Genomic DNA, 20,792 nt, shown 5'->3' on the forward strand with positions numbered 1-20,792 from the left:
TATGACAACTGAACTATGATTGGTTGCTATGGGCAAAACACTTGAGTTTTGTCTTGGATGGATTGATTAATCTGGGACAATTTCTCCAATTGCAAGAAAAAAGGTACAAATGCTTTTAGAAAATATCAAATTTTCTGTTAAAGGTGGCACAAGAGTCACATGAATGTATTTCCATTGAATAACAATACAACAACATTATTTTATATGCAACAGAGCAGAAGTCACAAAAAGTCTCTTACAGCCATACAAAATATTACAATATGTATTCCGAGGGTTATTATGTATTATTATTAAGAGGAAATGTTCAAGTGTACTGTTTGAGCCATTAATTCTCTCCAACTTCTTTGTTGGAGACTAGAGCTTTTCCCCTTGAGGCAACGTTGTCAGCAGCTATCAAGAGGTTGCATTTTGTTTTCCTCTAGATAAAACAGGTCTGAGGACTCAAGCACAGATAAGAGCAGGAATTTTTGGAAGCCTCCACATAAGAAGCAATGCTATGAAACATGTTCAGATTTTTATACTTTTTTTTTATATATATCTCCATATGCCTATGAATGAAAATGAGAGGCTTAAGAAGGTACAGTTAGGGCTCATAAACTTGCTGTGTACATGAACTAGATGGTCTCCACTTGCGTAACCAGGAATGCACAAACTTACTTTAATAATGGATCAATAAGCTATGCTTGTATGTTAAACTTGTATATACTCTGTATAAATATATATATATATATATATATATATATATATATATATATATATATAATCACTGGCATGTAAAGTAATTTTTCTGCTGTTTAATTAACATATGTTATTATGTTATAAAATAAAAAATCAGAATAAAATAAAGAAAATGTCTAAATATTATACCTGTTTGTGATTGCAGAAGCCCTGGATGCTCTTGTTTAAGGTCTGGCAGAATTGAATCATGTGAATGTTGGCCCTTGGCTAATATTCTCACATAGCAGGAAATCTGAGTATGGCTTCTTTATTTGAAAATACAATTGTATATGGAATGTTCCCACAATGACGTACATTTATTGTTAAGGATTTCTCTATTTTCTAAGAAAAAATAAGTCGACCATTTGATTTGTTCAATAAAATGTATGTATATAGCTGTTAAGGTTCCGAATACTTATTTATAATTATGCTAGTGATTACAGTTCAAGTCAACTTTTATTTAATTTATTGGGGACTTCAGCTGCATGTAGAAATTGTGTTCAATAACTTGTTCAGTGAAAGATATGTTCACATGTTGAGGTTTTTAATTGCAATTATTGAATACAAAGCCAGGAATGGATTTAAAAAGAAAATGTGTTACTGTGTTTTTACTGCAATTACGCAATTATTTTTTCCAAGATTTTGTTCCTTCTTGGCAACAACTCTCTCTTTATGATCTGTATTCAAGACTTATTGCTTTGTATAATCTGAGTCTTTTAGCTACAATACCGAAAATGCTGAAATTGTCCATAAAGAGCACAACAAAAACATTTGTTGTATTTAAAGACTTGGTTTACAGGGGGTGGAGGGAGAAAGTATGCTGCTAAGTTCTCTTGAGTTTTAAGATGCCCATACACATTAGATAAATGTTGGTGGGATCTGACATTTATAGGGAATCTTGGAAGTCAAGTGTGCTACCCTTATGGTATTGTTTGTAATGTTTATTTCCTCTGTGATGTAGGTGGTTAAACCTTTGGAATAGGAGATGTAGATTACATAACATGCTAATTGATATGACCTAAACGACCTTATCTACTGCCCTTATTTAGGTCTGTATGTAACACTCTCTCTGTATGCACTTTGCCTGAAGAAGGGTCTTGTCCAGAACATAAAAGAATTGTTTCTTCGATTCTAATAAATATAACTTTACTATTTATTCCATACATTGTGTACATTCCTGGGGAATTAAAACCAGTTTAAGATGCTGGTTTTCTGTTCTCTACTACCTCCACATTGGTTGTGTACCTTGCAGCCCATGTTGTAGTGTGCTTAGATTCTGATGTGCTTGATAGTGCCAAATTCAGTTACTGAGATGGGACAACCCCTTTCATGGGAATCTATCATTAGTGTCACCCACATTAATCTGCTCATAAGGATAAATAGTGCGAGTGATGCTAATTCTAATGCTGTTTACCCTTTTTTCGTACAAGGTCCCTTTCCCAAGTTATACCCGAAAAATCTAAATATGCAAATGCAGTGCTTTGGTGCACTGGGGGTGGGGGGTTCCCAGCCTCTTTGTGAACTCTTCTGCCCACCTGGCTCCTATCTCATGATCATTATCATTACAGGTCATTTAGCCACATTTTCTTCTATCCTGCACTGCTGAGCACCGCCCCACATGTACTGGTCACATGATTGTGACATCATCACAAGGTCTACACCTAAAGATACAGAGCAGGTCCTGGATGAGCCAGTCACTGTTGTTGTGTTGTGTGTGGAGATCTCTGTTCCTCTGTGCCTACCCGACCAGGGACCAGGACCTGCTTTGTATCTGTTAGCAGTTAATGTGGGGACAGAGAACAGCAGTGCAGGATAGAAGAGAATGTGGCTGAAGGACCTGTGATGATGATAATCATGTGACAGGAGTGGGGGGGAGAAGATCTAGAATTACATGTACCCTGTATAGAATGGAGCTCAGGTCCATGAACATTTAGGAAGTGGGTGTTGCACAGGGCTGAGTCAGATGGGCAGAAGAGTGCACCAAGAGGCTGGGAATACCCCAGTACACCAAAGAACTTAATTTGCATATTTGGGTTTTCAGGCATAACTCGGAAATGGGGCCACATAGGAAAAAAAAAAAGGTAAAGTGCTTTGAAATTCAGCCTCACTTACACTATTACCCTGTACCAGCAGGTAAGTAGGGGTGAAATAAAAAAAAGTTTGAAAGAACCAACACAACCTAGAGCCGGCAGCCCCACCAAATTAGGATGAGGATGGCCTCAGTAAGAGGGGTGACCAGAAACCCAAGGCATAGGCTATCTGAGAAAGCATCGGCAAACATGGATTTGTAGAATTATAGTAAGAAAATAAAAACTAAACTAAACCGCATGTGAATAAGCACCTATCCAAATATACTCTATGCAGCTAACTTTGAACAGCTTATAAATAGTACTGTGCACTAAGCAACACATGTACGAGTCTTCCTGACACTCAATAACAATATATAAGGCCATCTCTTGAGCTGAGCCCAAAAGGTTGGTGGGTAGTCATAGTTACATTTAATAACCGTACCTGGTTGAGTAATTTTCTGAGGTGGTCTCTCCTACTATTGGGTTTACATACACATTCTATACCCATTAAAGAAAACTTTAGATAAAACTATGCTTTTTAGATTGTTTGAAAATAGTGGATGTTTTGTCTTTGGCACTTAATATAATGCTGTTTCTTTGCACCTTAAGGATCATTTAGGGGTTCAAAGTACTTTGTATAGTATTAGGTTTTGGGGGTGTACTCATGGCTGATGCAAGGATTTTTGCCACCCTAGGCAAAACCTAATTTTGCCACCCCTAGGTCGCACCCCTTTTTTTGCATTATTTGTCTAATAAAAGTTACTATTCAATATTCCCACATACATATATACCAGTTCTACACAGGCTCTTCATATAAGTGATTACAGCTACATGAAGGGATTCTCAAGAGACGTTTATTCTTGGGTAGGGTCACAGGTAATGGATCTGCCAATGACTGACCCTAGGGTGAGCCCCTGTCTGTGCCCTTTTGTCCGCTCATAGCAGCAGTCCTGCTACAAGCACACACAGTAATCTGCACGACAGTAGTAAACTACACGCGCATGCGCAGTTTACACTCAGACATCGTGGCCGCTCTCTGTCTATCTCAGTGAGCAGAGGAGAGGCCACGATATCTGCACAGTTTACTACAGTCACATAGATCCCTCTGTGTGTGCTCGTAGCAACGGAGCAACGGACACATAGGCACAGACAGGGGGCTTGCTCTAGGGTCGGTCATCGCCGGATTGGCAGCAAAAATACAGTGGGGCAAAAAAGTATTTAGTCAGTCACCAATTGTGCAGTTCACTTAAAAAGATGAGAGAGGCCTGTAATTTTCATCATAGGTATAGCTCAACGATGAGAAACATGAGGAAAAAAAATCCATAAAATCACATTGTCTGATTTTTAAAGAATTTATTTACAAATTATTTCTGGAAAATAAGTATTTGGTCAATAACAAAAGTTAATCTCTATACTTTGTTACATACCCTTTGTTGGCAATGACAGAGGTCAAAAGTTTTCTGTAAATCTTCACAAGGTTTTCACACGCTGTTGCTGGTATTTTGGCCCATTCCTCCATGCAGATCTCCTCTAGAGCAGTGATGTTTTGGGGCTGTCGCTGGGCAACACGGACTTTCATCTCCCTCCAAAGGTTTTCTATGGGGTTGAGATCAGGAGACTGGCTAGGCCACTCCAGGACCTTGAAATGCTTCTTACGAAGCCATTCCTGCGTTGCCTGGGCGGTGTGTTGGGGATCATTGTCATGCTAAAAGACCCAGACACATTTCATCTTCAATGCCCTTGCTGATGGAAGGAAGTTTTCACTCAAAATCTCACGATACATGGCCCCATGCATTCTTTAATTTACAAGGATTAGTCATCCTGGTCCCTTAGCAAAAAAACAGCCCCAAAGCATGATGTTTACACCCCCATGCTTCACAGTAGGCATGGTGTTCTTTGGATGCAACTCAGCATTCTTTCTCCGGCAAACACGACGAATTGAGTTTTTACCAAAAAGTTCTACTTTGATTTCATCTGATCATATGACATTCTCCCAATACTCTTCTGGATCATCCAAATGCTCTCTAGCAAACTTCAGACAGGCCCGGACATATACTGGCTTAAGCAGGGGGACAAGTCTGGCACTGCATGATTTGAGTCCCTGGCGGTGTAGTATGTTACTGATGGTAGCCTTTGTTACTTTGGTCCCAGCTCTCTCACTGCTCCCTGTCCTGTGATCATTTTGACACCACGGGGTGAGATCTTGTGCTTGCGTAGAGCCCCAGATTGAGGGAGATTATCAGTGGTCTTGTATGTCATCCATTTTCTAATAATTGCTCCCACAGTTGATTTCTTCACACCAAGCTGCTTGCCTATTGCAGATTCAGTCTTCCCAGCCTGGTGCAGGTCTATAATTTTGTTTCTGATGTCCTTTAAAAGCTCTTTGGTCTTGGCCATAGTGGAGTTTGGAGTGTGACTGTTTGAGGTTGTGGACAGGTGTCTTTTATACTGATAACAAGTTGAAACAGGTGCCATTAATACAGGTAATGAGTGGAGGACAGAGGAGACTCTTAAAGTTACAGGTATGTGAGAGCCAAAATTCTTGTTTGTAGGTGACCAAATACTTATTTTCCACCATAATTTGCAAATAAATTCTTAAAAAATGTATGGATTTATTTTTTCTCATTACAGGCCTCTCTCATCTTTTTAAGTGGGAGAACTTGCACAATTGGCGGCCAACTAAGTACTTTTTTACCCCACTGTATACTGCGGATCTGTTATGTGTGACCCTACCCCGAATCTGAGTCAGTCACTTTTCTTTTTCTTCTTTATCTGGCCAACATGAATACTCCAGCCAGGACTCATCTTTGCCAGACTGCCAAACATTTTAGACATTTGTTCCAGCAGAATTCTCGACTCTTTACAAACTATCCACAGTAATAGTGCCCAATTTGTGCCCCCTCACATTGCCCGCAGCTCCTATGTTTCTTTGTACACAGTGTCATACACACACTGCATGCACAGAATGCAAGCAGTGACAGGTCTGAGCCGGGTGGCTCTTTCCTGTGATGGCTGCACGCATTGTACCTTGACCTCCTAAAGGTGCATACATAGTTTAAAAGAGGTCTTGCTCAGGGTGTTTGGGACGGGAGTCTGGAGTTCCCAAGCTGCGCCCTTATCCCCTGGGTGCTCTAGGCTGGCGCCTACCTCACCTATAGGTGGCTCCGGCCCTGGGTGTACTGATCATTCACGGCTGGCAAACTTTAGCCTGAGGGGCAAAAAAAAAGCACTAGAACATATGTAGCAGCTTATCCTTAAACAGAGTCTGACAACTCTGTATCATAGAAACGGGGCTGATCCACAACAGCATGCTGCTGGTATGTCAATCATGCAGGGTGGGGTTAGATTATGTACTGCTCAATGACGCCTTTACAACCCTTCAGCTGGTAACCAAATGGATGGCACTCCCAGGCTGCATCACTGCAGTGTTGATCTTGCGGCCATAGGGAGGTAAGGGGACCCTCCCTCATCATTTTAGCTCATCAAGACGATAAGCTCCACTAAGCTACTTGCATTTTTCACTTGTAGTTTAGATGATGTGATCGATATCGATACCGGCGTCTAAAGGGTTAATGACAGATCGCCTCTGCCTGTCATAAACAGTGATGTCCTGGTGCATTAACCCCTTCATGACCCAGCCCATTTTCACCTTCAGGACTTGGGCATTTTTTGAAAATCTGACCACTGTCAATTTAAACATTAAAAACTCTGGAATGCTTTTACTTATCATTCTGATTCCGAGATTGTTTTTTCGTGACATATTCTACTTTATGTTATCGGTAAAATTTCACTGATATTTGTATCCTTTCTTGGTAAAAAATCTAAAAATTTCATGAAAATTTTGAAAATTTAGCATTTTTCTAACTTTGAAAGTCTCTGCTTGAAAGGAAAATGGATATTCCAAATAAATTACATATTGATTCACATATACAATATGTCTACTTTGTGTTTGCATTAAAAAATTGACAAGTTTTTACTTTTGGAGGGCACCAGAGGGCTTCAAAGTTCCGCAGCAATTTTCCAATTTTTCTCAAGATTTTCTAAATCGTAATTTTTCAGGGCCCAGTTCAGGTTGGAAGGGGATTTTAAGGGTCTTCATATTAGAAATACCCCATAAATGACCCCATTATAAAAACTGCACCCCCCAAAGTATTCAAAATGACATTCAGTAAGTGTTTTAACCCTTTAGGTGTTTCACAGGAATAGCAGCAAAGTGAAGGAGAAAATTCTAAATCTTCATTTTTTACACTCGCATTTTCTTGTAGACCCAATTTTTGAATTTTTACAAGGGGTAAAAGGAGAGAAATCACTCCAAAATTTGTAACCCAATTTCTCTCGAGTAAGGAAATACCTCATATGCGTATGTAAAGTGTTCGGCGGGCGCAGTAGAGGGCTCAGAAGGGAAGGAGCGACAATGGGATTTTGGAGAGTGAGTTTTTCTGAAAGGGTTTTTGGGGGGCATGTCCCATTTAGGAAGCCCCTATGGTGCCAGAACAGTGGACCCCCCCCACATGTGACCCCATTTTGGAAACTATACCCCTCATGGAATTTAATAAGGGGTGCAGTGAGCATTTACACCCCACTGGCGTTTGACAGATATTTGAAACAGTGGACTGTGCAAATCAAAAATTTTATTTTTCATTTTCACAGACCACTGTTCCAAAAATCTGTCATACACCAGTGGGGTGTAAATGCTCACTGCACCCCTTATTAAATTCCGTGAGGGGTGTAGTTTCCAAAATGGGGTCACATATGGATATTTATTGTTTTGCGTTTGTCAGAACTGCTGTAACAATCAGCCACCCCTGTGCAAATCGCCTCAAATGTACATGACGCACTCTCCCTTCTGGGCCTTGTTGTGCGCCCCCAGAGCACTTTGCGCCCACATATGGGGTATCTCCGTAGTCGGGAGAAATTGCGTTACAAATTTTGGGGGTCTTTTTTCCCTTTTACCTCTTGTGAAAATGAAAAGTATAGGGCAACACCAGCATGTCAGTGTAAAAAAATTATTTTTTTACACTAACATGCTGGTGTAGACCCCAACTTCACCTTTTCATAAGGGGTTAAAGAAGAAAAAGCCCCCCAAAATTTGTAAGGCAATTTCTCCCGAGTACGGCGATACCCCATATGTGTCCAAAAACTGTTGCCCTGAAATACGACAGGGCTCCAAAGTGAGAGAGCGCCATGCGCATTTGAGGCCTGAATTAGGGATTTGCATAGGGGTGGACATAGGGGTATTCTATGCCAATGATTCCCAAACAGGGTGCCTCCAGCTGTTGCAAAACTCCCAGCATGCCTGGACAGTCAATGGCTGTCCGGCAATACTGGGAGTTATTATTTTGCAACAGCTGGAGGCTCCGTTTTGGAAACAGTAGCGTACCAGACGTTTTTCTTTTTTTTGGGGAGGGGGGGCTGTGTAGGGGTATGTGTATATGTAGTGTTTTTTACTTTTTATTTTAGGTTAGTGTTAGTGTATAAAAATTTTTGTAACATTTCTTATTAGACAAAAATGCTTCTTTTTCCCTCAACCCCTTCCCCCTTGCCGTTAAAATTTTTCTCAGAAAATTAGCTGAACTTTGTTATGTCTTTGCAAGACAAAGCAATACAAATCCATGAAGGGGAGGAGGGAGCTCACCCACCAGCTCAAGGAGAACTGCATACTAGAGAGATATACAAGTTATATACCGGCCAGAAACTGTTCTTCATGTACACACACAGGGCGGCTTATCTTGAATAGTCACCTGAAATGACAGGTACACTGTAAAAGGGTACTTCATCATAAAATCAGAACGAGGCAAGTTTGCAAGTTTGCTAAATAAATGTATTTGCAAAAACATATACTTTGACATGCCCTACAACTTAACCCCTTAAGGACACAGGACGTAAATGTACGTACTGGTGCGGTGGTACTTAACGCACCAGGACGTACATTTACGTCCTAAGCATAACCGCGGGCATCGGAGCGATGCCCGTGTCATGCGCGGCTGATCCCGGCTGCTGATCGCAGCCAGGGACCCGCCGGCAATGGCCGACGCCCGCGATCTCGCGGGCGTCCGCCATTAACCCCTCAGGTGCCGGGATCAATACAGATCCCGGCATCTGCGGCAGTGCGCGATTTGAATGAATGATCGGATCCGATCATTCAGAACGCCGCACGGAGGTCCCCTCTCCTTCCTCCGTGTGGCTCCCGGCGTCTCCTGCTCTGGTCTGTGATCGAGCAGACCAGAGCAGAAGATCACCGTAAACACTGATCTGTTCTATGTCCTATACATATAACAGATCAGTATTAGCAATCATGGTATTGCTATGAATAGTCCCCTATGGGGACTATTCAAGTGTAAAAAAAAAAGGTAAAAAATGTAAAAGTAAAAAAAAAAGTAAAAAATCCCCTCCCCCAATAAAAAAATAAAACGTCCGTTTTTTCCTATTTTACCCCCAAAAAGCGCAAAAATTTTTTTTTATAGACATATTTGGTATCGCCGTGTGCGTAAATGTCCGAACTATTAAAATAAAATGTTAATGATCCCGTACGGTTAACGGCGTGAACGAAAAAAAAAAATAAGTCCAAAATTCCTACTTTTTTAATACATTTTATTTAAAAAAAAATTATAAAAAATGTATTAAAAGTTTTTTATATGCAAATGTGGTATCAAAAAAAATACAGATCATGGCGCAAAAAATGAGCCCCCATACCGCCGCTTATACGGAAAAATAAAAAAGTTATAGGTCATCAAAATAAAGGGATTATAAACGTACTAATTTTGTTAAAAAGTTTGTGATTTTTTTTTAAGCGCAACAATAATATAAAAGTATGTAATAATGGGTATAATTTTAATCGTATTGACCCTCAGAATAAAGAACACACGTCATTTTTACCATAAATTGTACGGCGTGAAAACGAAACCTTCCAAAATTAGCAAAATTGCGTTTTTCGTTTTAATTTCCCCACAAAAATAGTGTTTTTTTGTTGCGCCATACATTTTATGATATAATGAGTTATGTCATTACAAAGGACAACTGGTCGCGCAAAAAACAAGCCCTCATACTAGTCTGTGGATGAAAATATAAAAGAGTTATGATTTTTAGAAGGCGAGGAGGAAAAAATGAAAACGTAAAAATTAAATTGTCTGAGTCCTTAAGGCCAAAATGGGCTGAGTCCTTAAGGGGTTAAAGAGTATCTGTCACCAAATAAAACTTTTAATATAGTGTTCCTTGTGTAATTAGCAGACACTTTCCCATTCACTTGCTTTTAAAATGATCAACATAAATATGTTTAAAATGTAATAGAAAACACGGCCACTAGGTGGCTCTGTTCTATTCCCTGCCACAATTAATATAGTGAGTTAGGTCTCCTCTCGGCCTGGTAGGAGTCCAAACTCAGGAAGTGCTTCTTTGCACTGAGCTTGATTGACAACTGCACAGAAAGTGAAAGCTCCACAGATTTTCACAGAAAGCTGCACAGACTGAAACCTGCAGGAGAGCCTCACTAATAGCAACACAGACTAAAACATGCACGAAGCTTGAGGTCTTCTATTGATCACAGCACTGCAACCATGTAAGGGCGGAAGTGGTCCCCCAGCAGGCTTCAGTGATGTCATGCCTGCTGGGAAACAAGAAAAAGGTGAAGCTTTTTAAAGCTCTGAATTTTTTTTAAAGGGTGCGATGAGTGTTTAGGAGTAGTTAGGGAACATAGCCTGAGTTAGTTTAGGACTGTTTATTTGGTGATAGGTACTCTTTAACTACATGAGTTAAGATAGGAATACCTCACTTAAAACTTAAGTGTGGCCCCAAAAAGTGTAGCCTATATTAATTCCAGAACGCCACCTACTGCCAAGTAGTGCAGGCCTGTACTATTATACCTGTTATAAAATAGAATGTGCTATATACAGATCAATATTCCCCCAAACAATGACCATATAGAGGTGAATATGAACTCTTTACATGCTCTAATAGTTCGGTCCCTCACACTGCACCCATATAGTGGTTAGCACCCCAAACTACCCCATATAGTAGACAGGCTCACACTGCCCCAATATAATAGCTAGCCCTCCACTTTGCCCCTATATTTTAGTAAGACCTCACACTGCCCCAATATAGTAGTTGGGTCCCCAATACTACCCCATATAGTGATTAGGTCCCACACACATGCCCCCATATGTGTCAACATGCAAAAAAATAATAATAATAATAAATAAATGTAAAGTTATGCATCTGGGTACTAAACATCTGCCTGCATCCTATGTCTTAGGGAGGGTTAAACTAGGAGAGTTACTTGTAGAGAAGGATCTGGGTGTACTTGTAGATCATAGACTACAGAATAGCATGCAATGTAAGGCAGCTGCCTCTAAGGCCAGCAGGATATTGTCATGTATCAGAAAAGGCATGGACTTGAGGGAAAGGGACATAATACTACGCCTTTACAAAGCATTGGTTCGGCCTCACTTGGAATATGCTGTTCAATTTTGGGCACCAATTCATAAAAGGGATGTTTTGGAGCTCAAAATGGTGCAGAGAGGGGTGACTAAACTAATAAGGGGCATAGGACATCTTAACTATGAGGAAAGCTTAATTGGTTAACGACCAAGGATGTGTATAAACGACCTTGTGCCATTAACCGTGTGTGGCCCGGGCTCCCGTCTCGAGTCTGCGCCATACTCGGTTCATATCCAGCATTTGAAAGATTTCAGCCTTGCCTGTTACATAGATCCAATTTCAGTCTAAAATACATTACATAAAAATAGTAAAAACTAATAAAAAATTATAGGAACAAATAACACATGATGATTTGTCCAAAGTATCAATGTACAGATTACAGTGAAGTTCTTGATCCTGGTCCATCTGATCTCTGTTTCGGTGGACCCTGCCCTAAACCGCCTTGTTCTTGGTACAGTATTCCTGGATTCTTGTTCGCTGCCTTGTATTCCTGGTTATGACGCCGGCCCTGTTTCTCCAAATTGCTACTGCTTTTACTCTTGAATACTACATAATACTCCATAATGCATGTGATATTACCACTTGCCCAGACTTCTGGCTACTGCTGAGTATGCCCCTGCTTGAGCCGTGAATGCTACACCTGGTACTTGTAGTACTACTCCTGGCTCAAATGTGTAGTTATTCCTGAGTTGTTCCTTATTCATACTACTGCCTTAAACCTTGTATATAATGCTTAGTACTTGTAGTCCTACCTTTAGTCTAGCTTTAGTCTAGTACACCTGGTATTTCAGTAAAATGCTGCTACTTGTCTGACTACAAGTTACTCCTTATTATGTTCCTGCCAAAACCATTGGATATTATGTCTGGCACCTGCTACTCCTGGTTCAGACCTCCTGCTTCTATTCTCTGCCTTGTCTTGCTGCTGGTTCTGACCCAATCTGCTCTCTGGTACCCATGTTTCTGGTTTTGACTCCTGGCCTTTTCCAAGTTTTTTCCTAGGTCCAAGTTCTTGGTCTGTTCCTGGTCTAGTTTATGGTATCTCTTGGTTGTATCTTTGGCCTGTTCTCAGTCGCTATTTGTGGTATCTCCTTATTTCCTCTTAAGCCTTTTCTCAGTGGTATTACGTGGTTTGCCAGTGACGGCAGCAAGGTATATATTGCGCCCCCTAACTCAAGCAGAGTGCTAGTACAGTGGATGGCTTGTAATAGATTGCAGAGAAGTCAATACACACATTGGCCCTCATTTACTAAGAAAATCGGGTTGTAAGTCTATGTTGCTTTCTTACCCGATTGCTTTTTTCCCCTGATATTTATTATTATGTCGCATCCTGTTTGTCGCACGTGGGTTTTGTTGGTTTTGGTTTCCAACTCCTCTTAGCTGTCGGGAAAAAATCCACAACAATACAACAAATTCGGGTTGGAAACCTTTATAAATACGTGGGAAAGCTCAGAAATGTCTGGTTATGCCCCTTTTTCGGGTTTGGGAGAATCCACATCGGGTCCGTCGGGAAAAAATGTTGCATCGTGTCGCAGACTGGCGCACGATGTCTGCGACATGGCGCAGACAAAGATGCGACAAAAAAACCCGACAAAAGAGGTCGGGTTTAGAATAGTAAATGAGGGCCATTGAGGTTGTTGCAATAACTATAAGGTTAATCATAACGTGTTGAATCATCAAATTTATATCATATAACCCTGTTGCTAAGTCAATGCCAGTGGTTACATGATGTGTGTCATTTTTGGGAGTGTGTGTGGTGGGGGTCATGTGACGGATACCACATTTAATTTTAGTGTTTAGTCAGCTCATATACATTACAAATATTTATTCAGTGGGCTATACTCTTTTACAAAGAGTCTATTGCACTGTTATATGAACACAATGGCCCTGATGGGTGTAGTGTAGTTTTCTTTGTGGTTTTTTTTCTCCAACAGATATTATTACACAGTATTTACTAATGTTTCCCTAACATGTTGCACTTTTCCCTACATTGTGCTTTTTTTTTTTACACATGCTCTGAGCTGTAGGGTTTTCCTCAGCTCAAATCCACCACATTTTGTGGAAACCTTAGTAAATATGTTGGGATTTTTCAAAAATGTTGGGGATATTTCAGGGTTTTCTCAGTAAAATGGAGAGTTGGTCAGGTTTTTTTCAATTCTGGCATAAATTGCATGCAATCTGATAAACTGCAGCTGTCACCCAGTAGGTAATCAATCAGTTGCATTGCAGAGAGTCTCCATGTAGCGCAAACTTTAACAGTAGGAGCAGCAGCTGCAGAGTCACTAATTATTTTGGATATCGGATTAATTGGATATAGTTTTGGGGGAGATGAGTGCCTCTATTTCGCTCCATCTCAGCATGTGTCATATTTCCATGAAATTGTGAACAAATTTGAAAAAGTATAGCATTGTCTATGAAGTCCTACAATGGGCAAATGTCTCATAATATCAGGAAATGGCTTACTGTTTAGCATACATAGTATCCATTGATTGTTTTTGCTGTTCTATTTATTCAATATAAAAAATCTTAGTAAAATTGCATTCATTTGATTTGCATGTTTAAAGTAGGAAGTTAATTAAGGTGGACCGTGATGATGGAGGTATAAAGTGATCTAAAAATAAATGGTATGATTCTATGACTCAGAAGGAAATGCAAATGTCTTGCACTTAAGAAAAGGTGTAAAGCCATGACAGCAATAACGTGAAGGGAGTGATGCAATCCTTCAGAAACGTATACAGTGTTACAATTGTAATGCAATGAATTGGAAAGTCCAAATGTTAATAGTAACAATGTCAGCAGTGATGTATTGTACTTGTCAATGGTTGAAACAAATGATGTACAAACTCTCAGTGGAAACATGTTTAAAAAAAATACTGCAAATATAAAAATGTTCCGTAGAAAAGAGAAAAGAAAACCAGGGCAACTCACCAAATACGTAAACTTCAAGCTTCTTTATTGATCCATGAAGGGTATAAACAGTGCAAGACACGGGTGGACAGAACACAGGGGGACGTTCGTTCAGAGCCCCGAACGAATGTCCCCCTGTGTTCTGTCCACTCGTGTCTTGCACTGTTTATACCCTTCATGGATCAATAAAGAAGCTTGAAGTTTACGTATTTGGTGAGTTGCCCTGGTTTTCTTTTCTCTTTTCTACGGATTATTTGCATTGGACTTTGCTATTACCAGTGAGCACCATCAGACGTGGTTGAGCCAACAGAGGCATTGGATGTCAGGTGCTAATAATTAGGCAAGCAGTGCCGAGTTTTTCTCTCTACTATTGAATAAAATATAAAAATGTGTTTACTGTAACCAATCATTACCATTGCCAGCAGTGGTGGGTGCTAAGAGTATTTTCTATGCAGATTTCTACATCTATGACATGAAACTCTACATGCTTCCAAATTCTAAATTGCCTGAATGGTGTTAATTCAGAGGTGCCCCGCCTGTCCTTTTATAGGCTGCAGCTGAAGTCTGTGCTGGCCAGGGCAACATGGTTGCCATTGTGGCTGACATTGTTGTGTTTCATATATAAGCTGTTGGATGCTATACATTTGTTATGCTGTCATGGACAGCCTTCTGCTGTAGCCTAGTAGTCTACTGCAATGCTACACTATCTTGATTGCATCATGCCCACGATAGGGATGCAGGTGCACTGCACCTGTTAGGGTATGGTCCCCTGTGCCATATTTTGCTATATATTTGCTGCTGCATATTTTTCTTCCCATTGAAGTCAATGGGTAGCACAATCAGCTGTGTATTTTGCTACCCATTGACTGCAATGGGTAGGAAAATATACAGCAGCTGATACGCCGCAATATACAAAATGTGACCCTACCCTTAATGAGGTTGTGAATAGCATTTTGCTGTACTTGGTTTAGATCCAAACTATTTATTGACATTATTTCTGATTGTGGCCAGTTCTGATCATATATGATAGAACTCTGCCTATACTGACCTCAAATTTTAAGGACTCCACATTTGTCTTATGAATTGCATCTATACACCATCTGTAGTCATTAGAACTACTACCATTACCGATGACAACTACTAAAGGGACGTGACAGGGGAATCCCATGCATTTAGTCCTTACCCCTGTCAAGTGCATTTTAGGTAAAAATGCAAAACCCTTTAGGCCCCTGACACCCTGCTTAGTGCAAATACAAAATTAAGAAAGTGGGTTCATGCCATTTCTTGAGGTTAGTTTGTGACAAGTACAGTACAGTTTTATGTCATTTATTCACACCATTCTGTGGATACTTACCTTTAGTGTAAAGGGTGGGCCATTTATATGGATATACCTTAATAAAATGGGAATGGTTGGTGATATTAACGTCCTGTTTGTGTCACATTAGTATATGTGAGGGGGGAAACTTTTCAAGATGGGTGGTGACCATGGAGGCCATTTTGAAGTCGGTCATTATGGATCCAACTTTTGTTTTTTCAATAGGAAGAGGGTCATGTGACACATCAAACTCATTGGGAAGAAAAACAATTGCCTTCAGATGACCCCAAAGATAAAAGTCTAAGGGAGTCAGATCGGGAGACCTTGGGGGCCATTCAACTGGCCCACGACGACCAATCCACTTTCCAGGAAACTGTTCATCTAGGAATGCTCGGACCTGACACCTGACAAGATGGTGCACCACCACATTATGGGTGTCAGGTCCGAGCATTCCTAGATGAACAGTTTCCTGGAAAGTGGATTGGTTGTCGAGGGCCAGTTTAATCTCCCGATCTGACCCCCTTAGACTTTTATCTTTGGGGTCATCTGAAGGCAATTGTCTATGCTGTGAAGATACGAGATGTGCAGCACCTGAAACTACGGATACTGGAAGCCGGTGCTAGCATTTCTCCTGCGTTGATGCTATCAGTGTGTGAAGAGTGGGAGAAGAGGGCTGCATTGACAATCCAACACAATGGGCAGCACATTCAACACATTTTATAAGTGGTCAGAAACTTGTAAATAACCCATGAAAGAATAAAGTTACTTGAAAAAACAAAAGTTGGATTCAAAATGGCTGACTTCAAAAGGGCCACCATGGTCACCACCCATCTTGAAAAGTTTCCCCCCTCACATATACTAATGTGCCACAAAAAGGAAGTTAATATCACCAACCATTCCCATTTTATTAAGGTGTATCCATATAAATGGCCCACCCTGTATTATGTTTGTGTACAATACACAGCTGTGCTGCTCTGGATTTAGTTTCTTTATTTTGTTCCCATGATGACTGCATAATGTCCTTATTTCGGGTATACTCTTGAGACTCACAGTGCTTCTTCAATGTGCACCAGAACAGATCAGAGTGCCAACTGCACAACTACTTTACCTTTTAGAAAAAGTAGGCCACAATTTTTTTCTTCAAGAAAGAAACACTAATACAGCAGATGCACATAAATTCCTTGAGGTAGGTAGAGCTATATTTATACACTCTATTTTAGGAACATTTCCTTATAGATTGTGAAATATTGTAGTATTAATAGCATGCTTATGTATTACAACAAAAACATTGTGTAAATGAGGGACTCTCTATCATGATGTGAACTCTTAATTATATGTTATACCAAGTTATATGTGCTGTCACTGCAGGCGATGGAAGGCAGGATCAGAATTAGTATCATCCAAGCAAATCCAAGGAAGATGCCTCTGGTTGGTTTTTCTTCTTCTTTTCTCTATTCACTACTTAGGTTTCTGTTTCTTACTTGGCTTCTATCAACACAAACGCTTTGTAACATTCCAATAGGCTACTATAGGCCATCCATACTACAATTCCTGTTTGGCATATTTGACAGATTTACACCAGAATATTGTATTTTTATTTTATTTTTTATTTTTTGTGTGTGTGTGTGGGGGGGTTGAGAATAATGTATCTTTTATACAATATTCAGCTAAAATATTCAACACTGCATAAAAAACAGATATGAGGTGTTCTATTTATATAAAAATTAGTTGGCCTGATAAATCCGAACAAAACACATATGTTTTATACAAGACAAAAACATCATGACCTTAAACCAACTGTACACATTTTTTGAAAATCTGTTTAGATAAAACCTTTAAAATGTGTTCTCTTTTTTGCAGTATTGAACAACAAAGGCATGCAAATACACAATACTTCTAGTACATAGGCTTCTTGTGCTGTGACGAGAGCTTTAATATGAATGTGTATTTTGTTCTATTATGTCTTGGTTGAGAAAGATATGCTGGTTAAACCAATATTATTGAATTCATTTTAATCTTTGAGTTGAGGGCAATTTATTATTTTCAGGAAAAGACCAGTGCCAAGAGCACTGATCTTACTATTGACTTATTGAGTGACAACTGCAGTCTGCAAGATTACATAGAACATAATGTATATGTTTTTGCTATAGCTGTAGCTTCAGGGTTAAAATCAATTAGTTACAGTGTAGCTTTGTAGTCATTTTTTTTCTTCCAGACAATGGGGGAGATTTATCAAAACCTGTGCAGAGGAAAAGTTGCTGAGTTGCCCATAGCAACCAATCAAATTGCTTCTTTGATTTTTAACAAGGCCTCTGCGAAATTAAAAAAGCGATCTGATTGGTTGCTATGGGCAACTGGGCAACTTTTCCTCTGGACAGATTTTGATAAATCTCCCCCACTGACTATGGGCAACAGTAGTCTTGTTTCTGATTACAAATAATCCTTTTTTTTCTAAGGCCCCTTTCACACTATAAAAATGTATCCGTAATGAACGTCCGTTATTTTGTGATGGGGGAGTGAATAGAAGAAATATTGCATGCACTATTTCTCCTGTTACTATCACCCGTCACAAAATAACGACTGTTATTAAAATGAGCCCTCATATCGCCCCATATACAGAAAAATTAGAAAGTTATAGGTGGTCAAAATAGGGCAATTTCAAACATACTAATTTTGTTAAAATGGTTTGAGATTTTTTAAGCGGTACAATTATAGAAAAGTATATAACAGTGGTATAATTTTAATCATATTGACTCACAGAATAAAGAAAATAAGTCATTTTTACCGGAAAATGTACAGCGTGAAAACAAAACCTTCCAAAATGTGCTAAATTGCGGTTTTCTTTCCAATTTTCCCACATAAATAATATTTGTTTGGTTGCGCCATACATTTTATGGTAAAATAAGTGATGTAATTACAAAGTACAATTGGTAACGCAAAAATAAAATTGGTCTGGTCCTTAAAGGGGTATTCCAGGCCAAAACTTTTTTTTTATATATCAACTGGATCCGGAAAGTTAAACAGATTTGTAAATTACTTCTATTAAAAAAATCTTAATCCTTCCAATAGTTATTAGCTTCTGAAGTTGAGTTGTTGTTTTCTGTCTAACTGCTCTCTGATGACTCACGTCCCGGGAGCTGTGCAGTTCCTATGGGGATATTCTCTCATCATGCACAGCTCCCGGGACGTGACATCATCATTGAGCAGTTAGACAGAAAACGTCAGAAGCTAATAACTATTGGAAGGATTAAGATTTTTTAATAGAAGTAATTTACAAATCTGTTTAACTTTCCGGAGCCAGTTGATATATATATATATATATATATATATATATATAAAAGGTTTTGCCTGGAATAACTCTTTAAGGCCAAAATGGGCCTGGTCCTTAAGGGGTTAAAATGCCATCCAATATCTTATCTAAAATGAGATCCCAACAACATCCGATGGACCCCATTTACCTTCCATTAGTGCTTTTATTGCCGTCAAATGTGATAAAAGTGCTGATGATGACTCCAACAACCATATAAACATAACCTTACACTTCAGTGCATGGACGTCCCTTTTTGTGACCTCCGCGCTCATGGATGTGTTTTTATCAGTGCAGGTTACATAACAAGATGTATTTGAATAAGTTTTGTGATGATACCATGGCTACCAAAAAGCAAGCAGGTATGTAATAAGTACAATGCCTCTTTTTATTTGGTGTCATGGTGTATGGTAGTTTACTGGATAAAATAGAGCTGCATGCTGAGCTTTTACTGTCTTTTTGACAAAATCTGCAGTGCAAATGTGAATGAAGCTTTGTCTGTTTGATTACAGAAAGCAATTATCCCCAAAAAACAAAAAACAAAAAAAAAACTAAAGAAAATCTATTGTTATAGTTTTTTTTTCTTAACATTAGCTGTTTAATCATTATTTTATTATCTCCCATTGCTGCCTTTTATTCACTAATACATTATTTCATTTTATTATGATCTATCTATTGCTGCCATTTACTGGCATATTTATAAACCTACTATATTTTATTCTTCATACCAGGTAAATAAGCTGTGTGGAAGATAATTGAGGACAACGAGCAATATAGAAAAAAAGCAAACAAACAAACATGTCACTTAACAACACCACAATAACAACTGACCTTGAAGCTGAAGCAAGTGGTGGTTACTCACAAGATGCCTATATACATTTTACAATTGCAGCTGCTGTTGCTTTACTTCTCTGCCTGATCGGCTTGGTGGGAAATATTATTGTACTATGGGACCTGTGTTTTAAGATCAAGAAGAACAAATGTACTACTTACAGTATCAACTTGGCAGTGGCTTACTTCGTAGTCTTACTATTCAGTGTGTGCATACTGATACTTAATATCAATACACTGAATAATATAAATTCCGATTTTGAAGGGAAGGATTCCCTGTACTTATTTCTAGAAATATTTTATGACAGCGCACTCTATTCAGGAATGTTCATCCTGACAGCCATCAGCGTGGAAACATGTATCTCTGTTGAGTTCCCTGTATGGCACAATTGTCATCGTCCCAAGAGATTGTCTATATATGTGTGTGTTATACTTTGGTCAATCGGCTGGATGGAAAGCCTTTCTGAAAACTTGGTGTGCACATCAGATGCTTTTGTGACTCCGACTCCAGGATGCACGGCAATACAGCTGATAACATTTGCTTTAGCTATAGTTGTCTGCCTACCAACCATGGTCACCTCATCCTTTATTCTGCTCATCCGTATAAAGAAGAAATTCAATCATCAGGTCTCTACAGAACTTTATGCTTTCATAATCTTAACAGTTATTGTGTTTATCTTATCTGTCATTCCATTCAACTTTTTATGGCTTCTAATGTACTTTCATTTAATACCCACAAACATCCAAACGGTTGCTTTTTTCTATGCCAGTATTTATGCCATAGTGCTTAATTGTACTATTATGCCATTTCTTTACATCACTGCTGGAATAAAATGGAATACAAAATCCCATTCACCTGAAGAAGATAGCAACACAGATGTATCCACATGTAAACCAGATACTATATAAACTAACAATACACATTTACAGGGTTGACCTGTTAGAACAAACAATACATAATCCTATTATTTAAATATTTAATTTCATACTAGTTGCCCGGTGGCCGGTGCAATATCAGGAATTGCTTTATCACCCGTGTACAAGAGTATCTTGGTGATGGGAGCATGTGTGTGTCCATCTTCACTGGATTCTTGTGTGGAGGTTCTGAAAGAGAATCAAACAAACACTAGGGGGCACTATAACAAGTATTCAACAGCAATGTCCAGACACAGAAGCACTCTTATAATAAAAAAATGAATGAAAAACTGAAATATTT

At 39.2% G+C, this 20,792-nt stretch overlaps 1 protein-coding gene across 1 annotated transcript in view; it reads left to right on the forward strand.

Moving 5' to 3' along the window:
* LOC130273773 (proto-oncogene Mas-like) overlaps positions 1-20,792 on the forward strand; it is a 50,423-nt gene extending 29,631 nt beyond the window's left edge. Inside the window, exon 3 of the mRNA XM_056521083.1 lies at positions 19,477-20,792. Within this exon, the coding sequence (XP_056377058.1) occupies positions 19,544-20,485 (942 nt within the window). The 5' untranslated portion in view covers positions 19,477-19,543 and the 3' untranslated portion in view covers positions 20,486-20,792. The remainder of the gene's footprint in view (positions 1-19,476) is intronic.

This window comes from Hyla sarda, chromosome 5, assembly GCF_029499605.1.
Source record: "Hyla sarda isolate aHylSar1 chromosome 5, aHylSar1.hap1, whole genome shotgun sequence".
In the NCBI taxonomy this organism is placed as follows: domain Eukaryota; kingdom Metazoa; phylum Chordata; class Amphibia; order Anura; family Hylidae; genus Hyla; species Hyla sarda.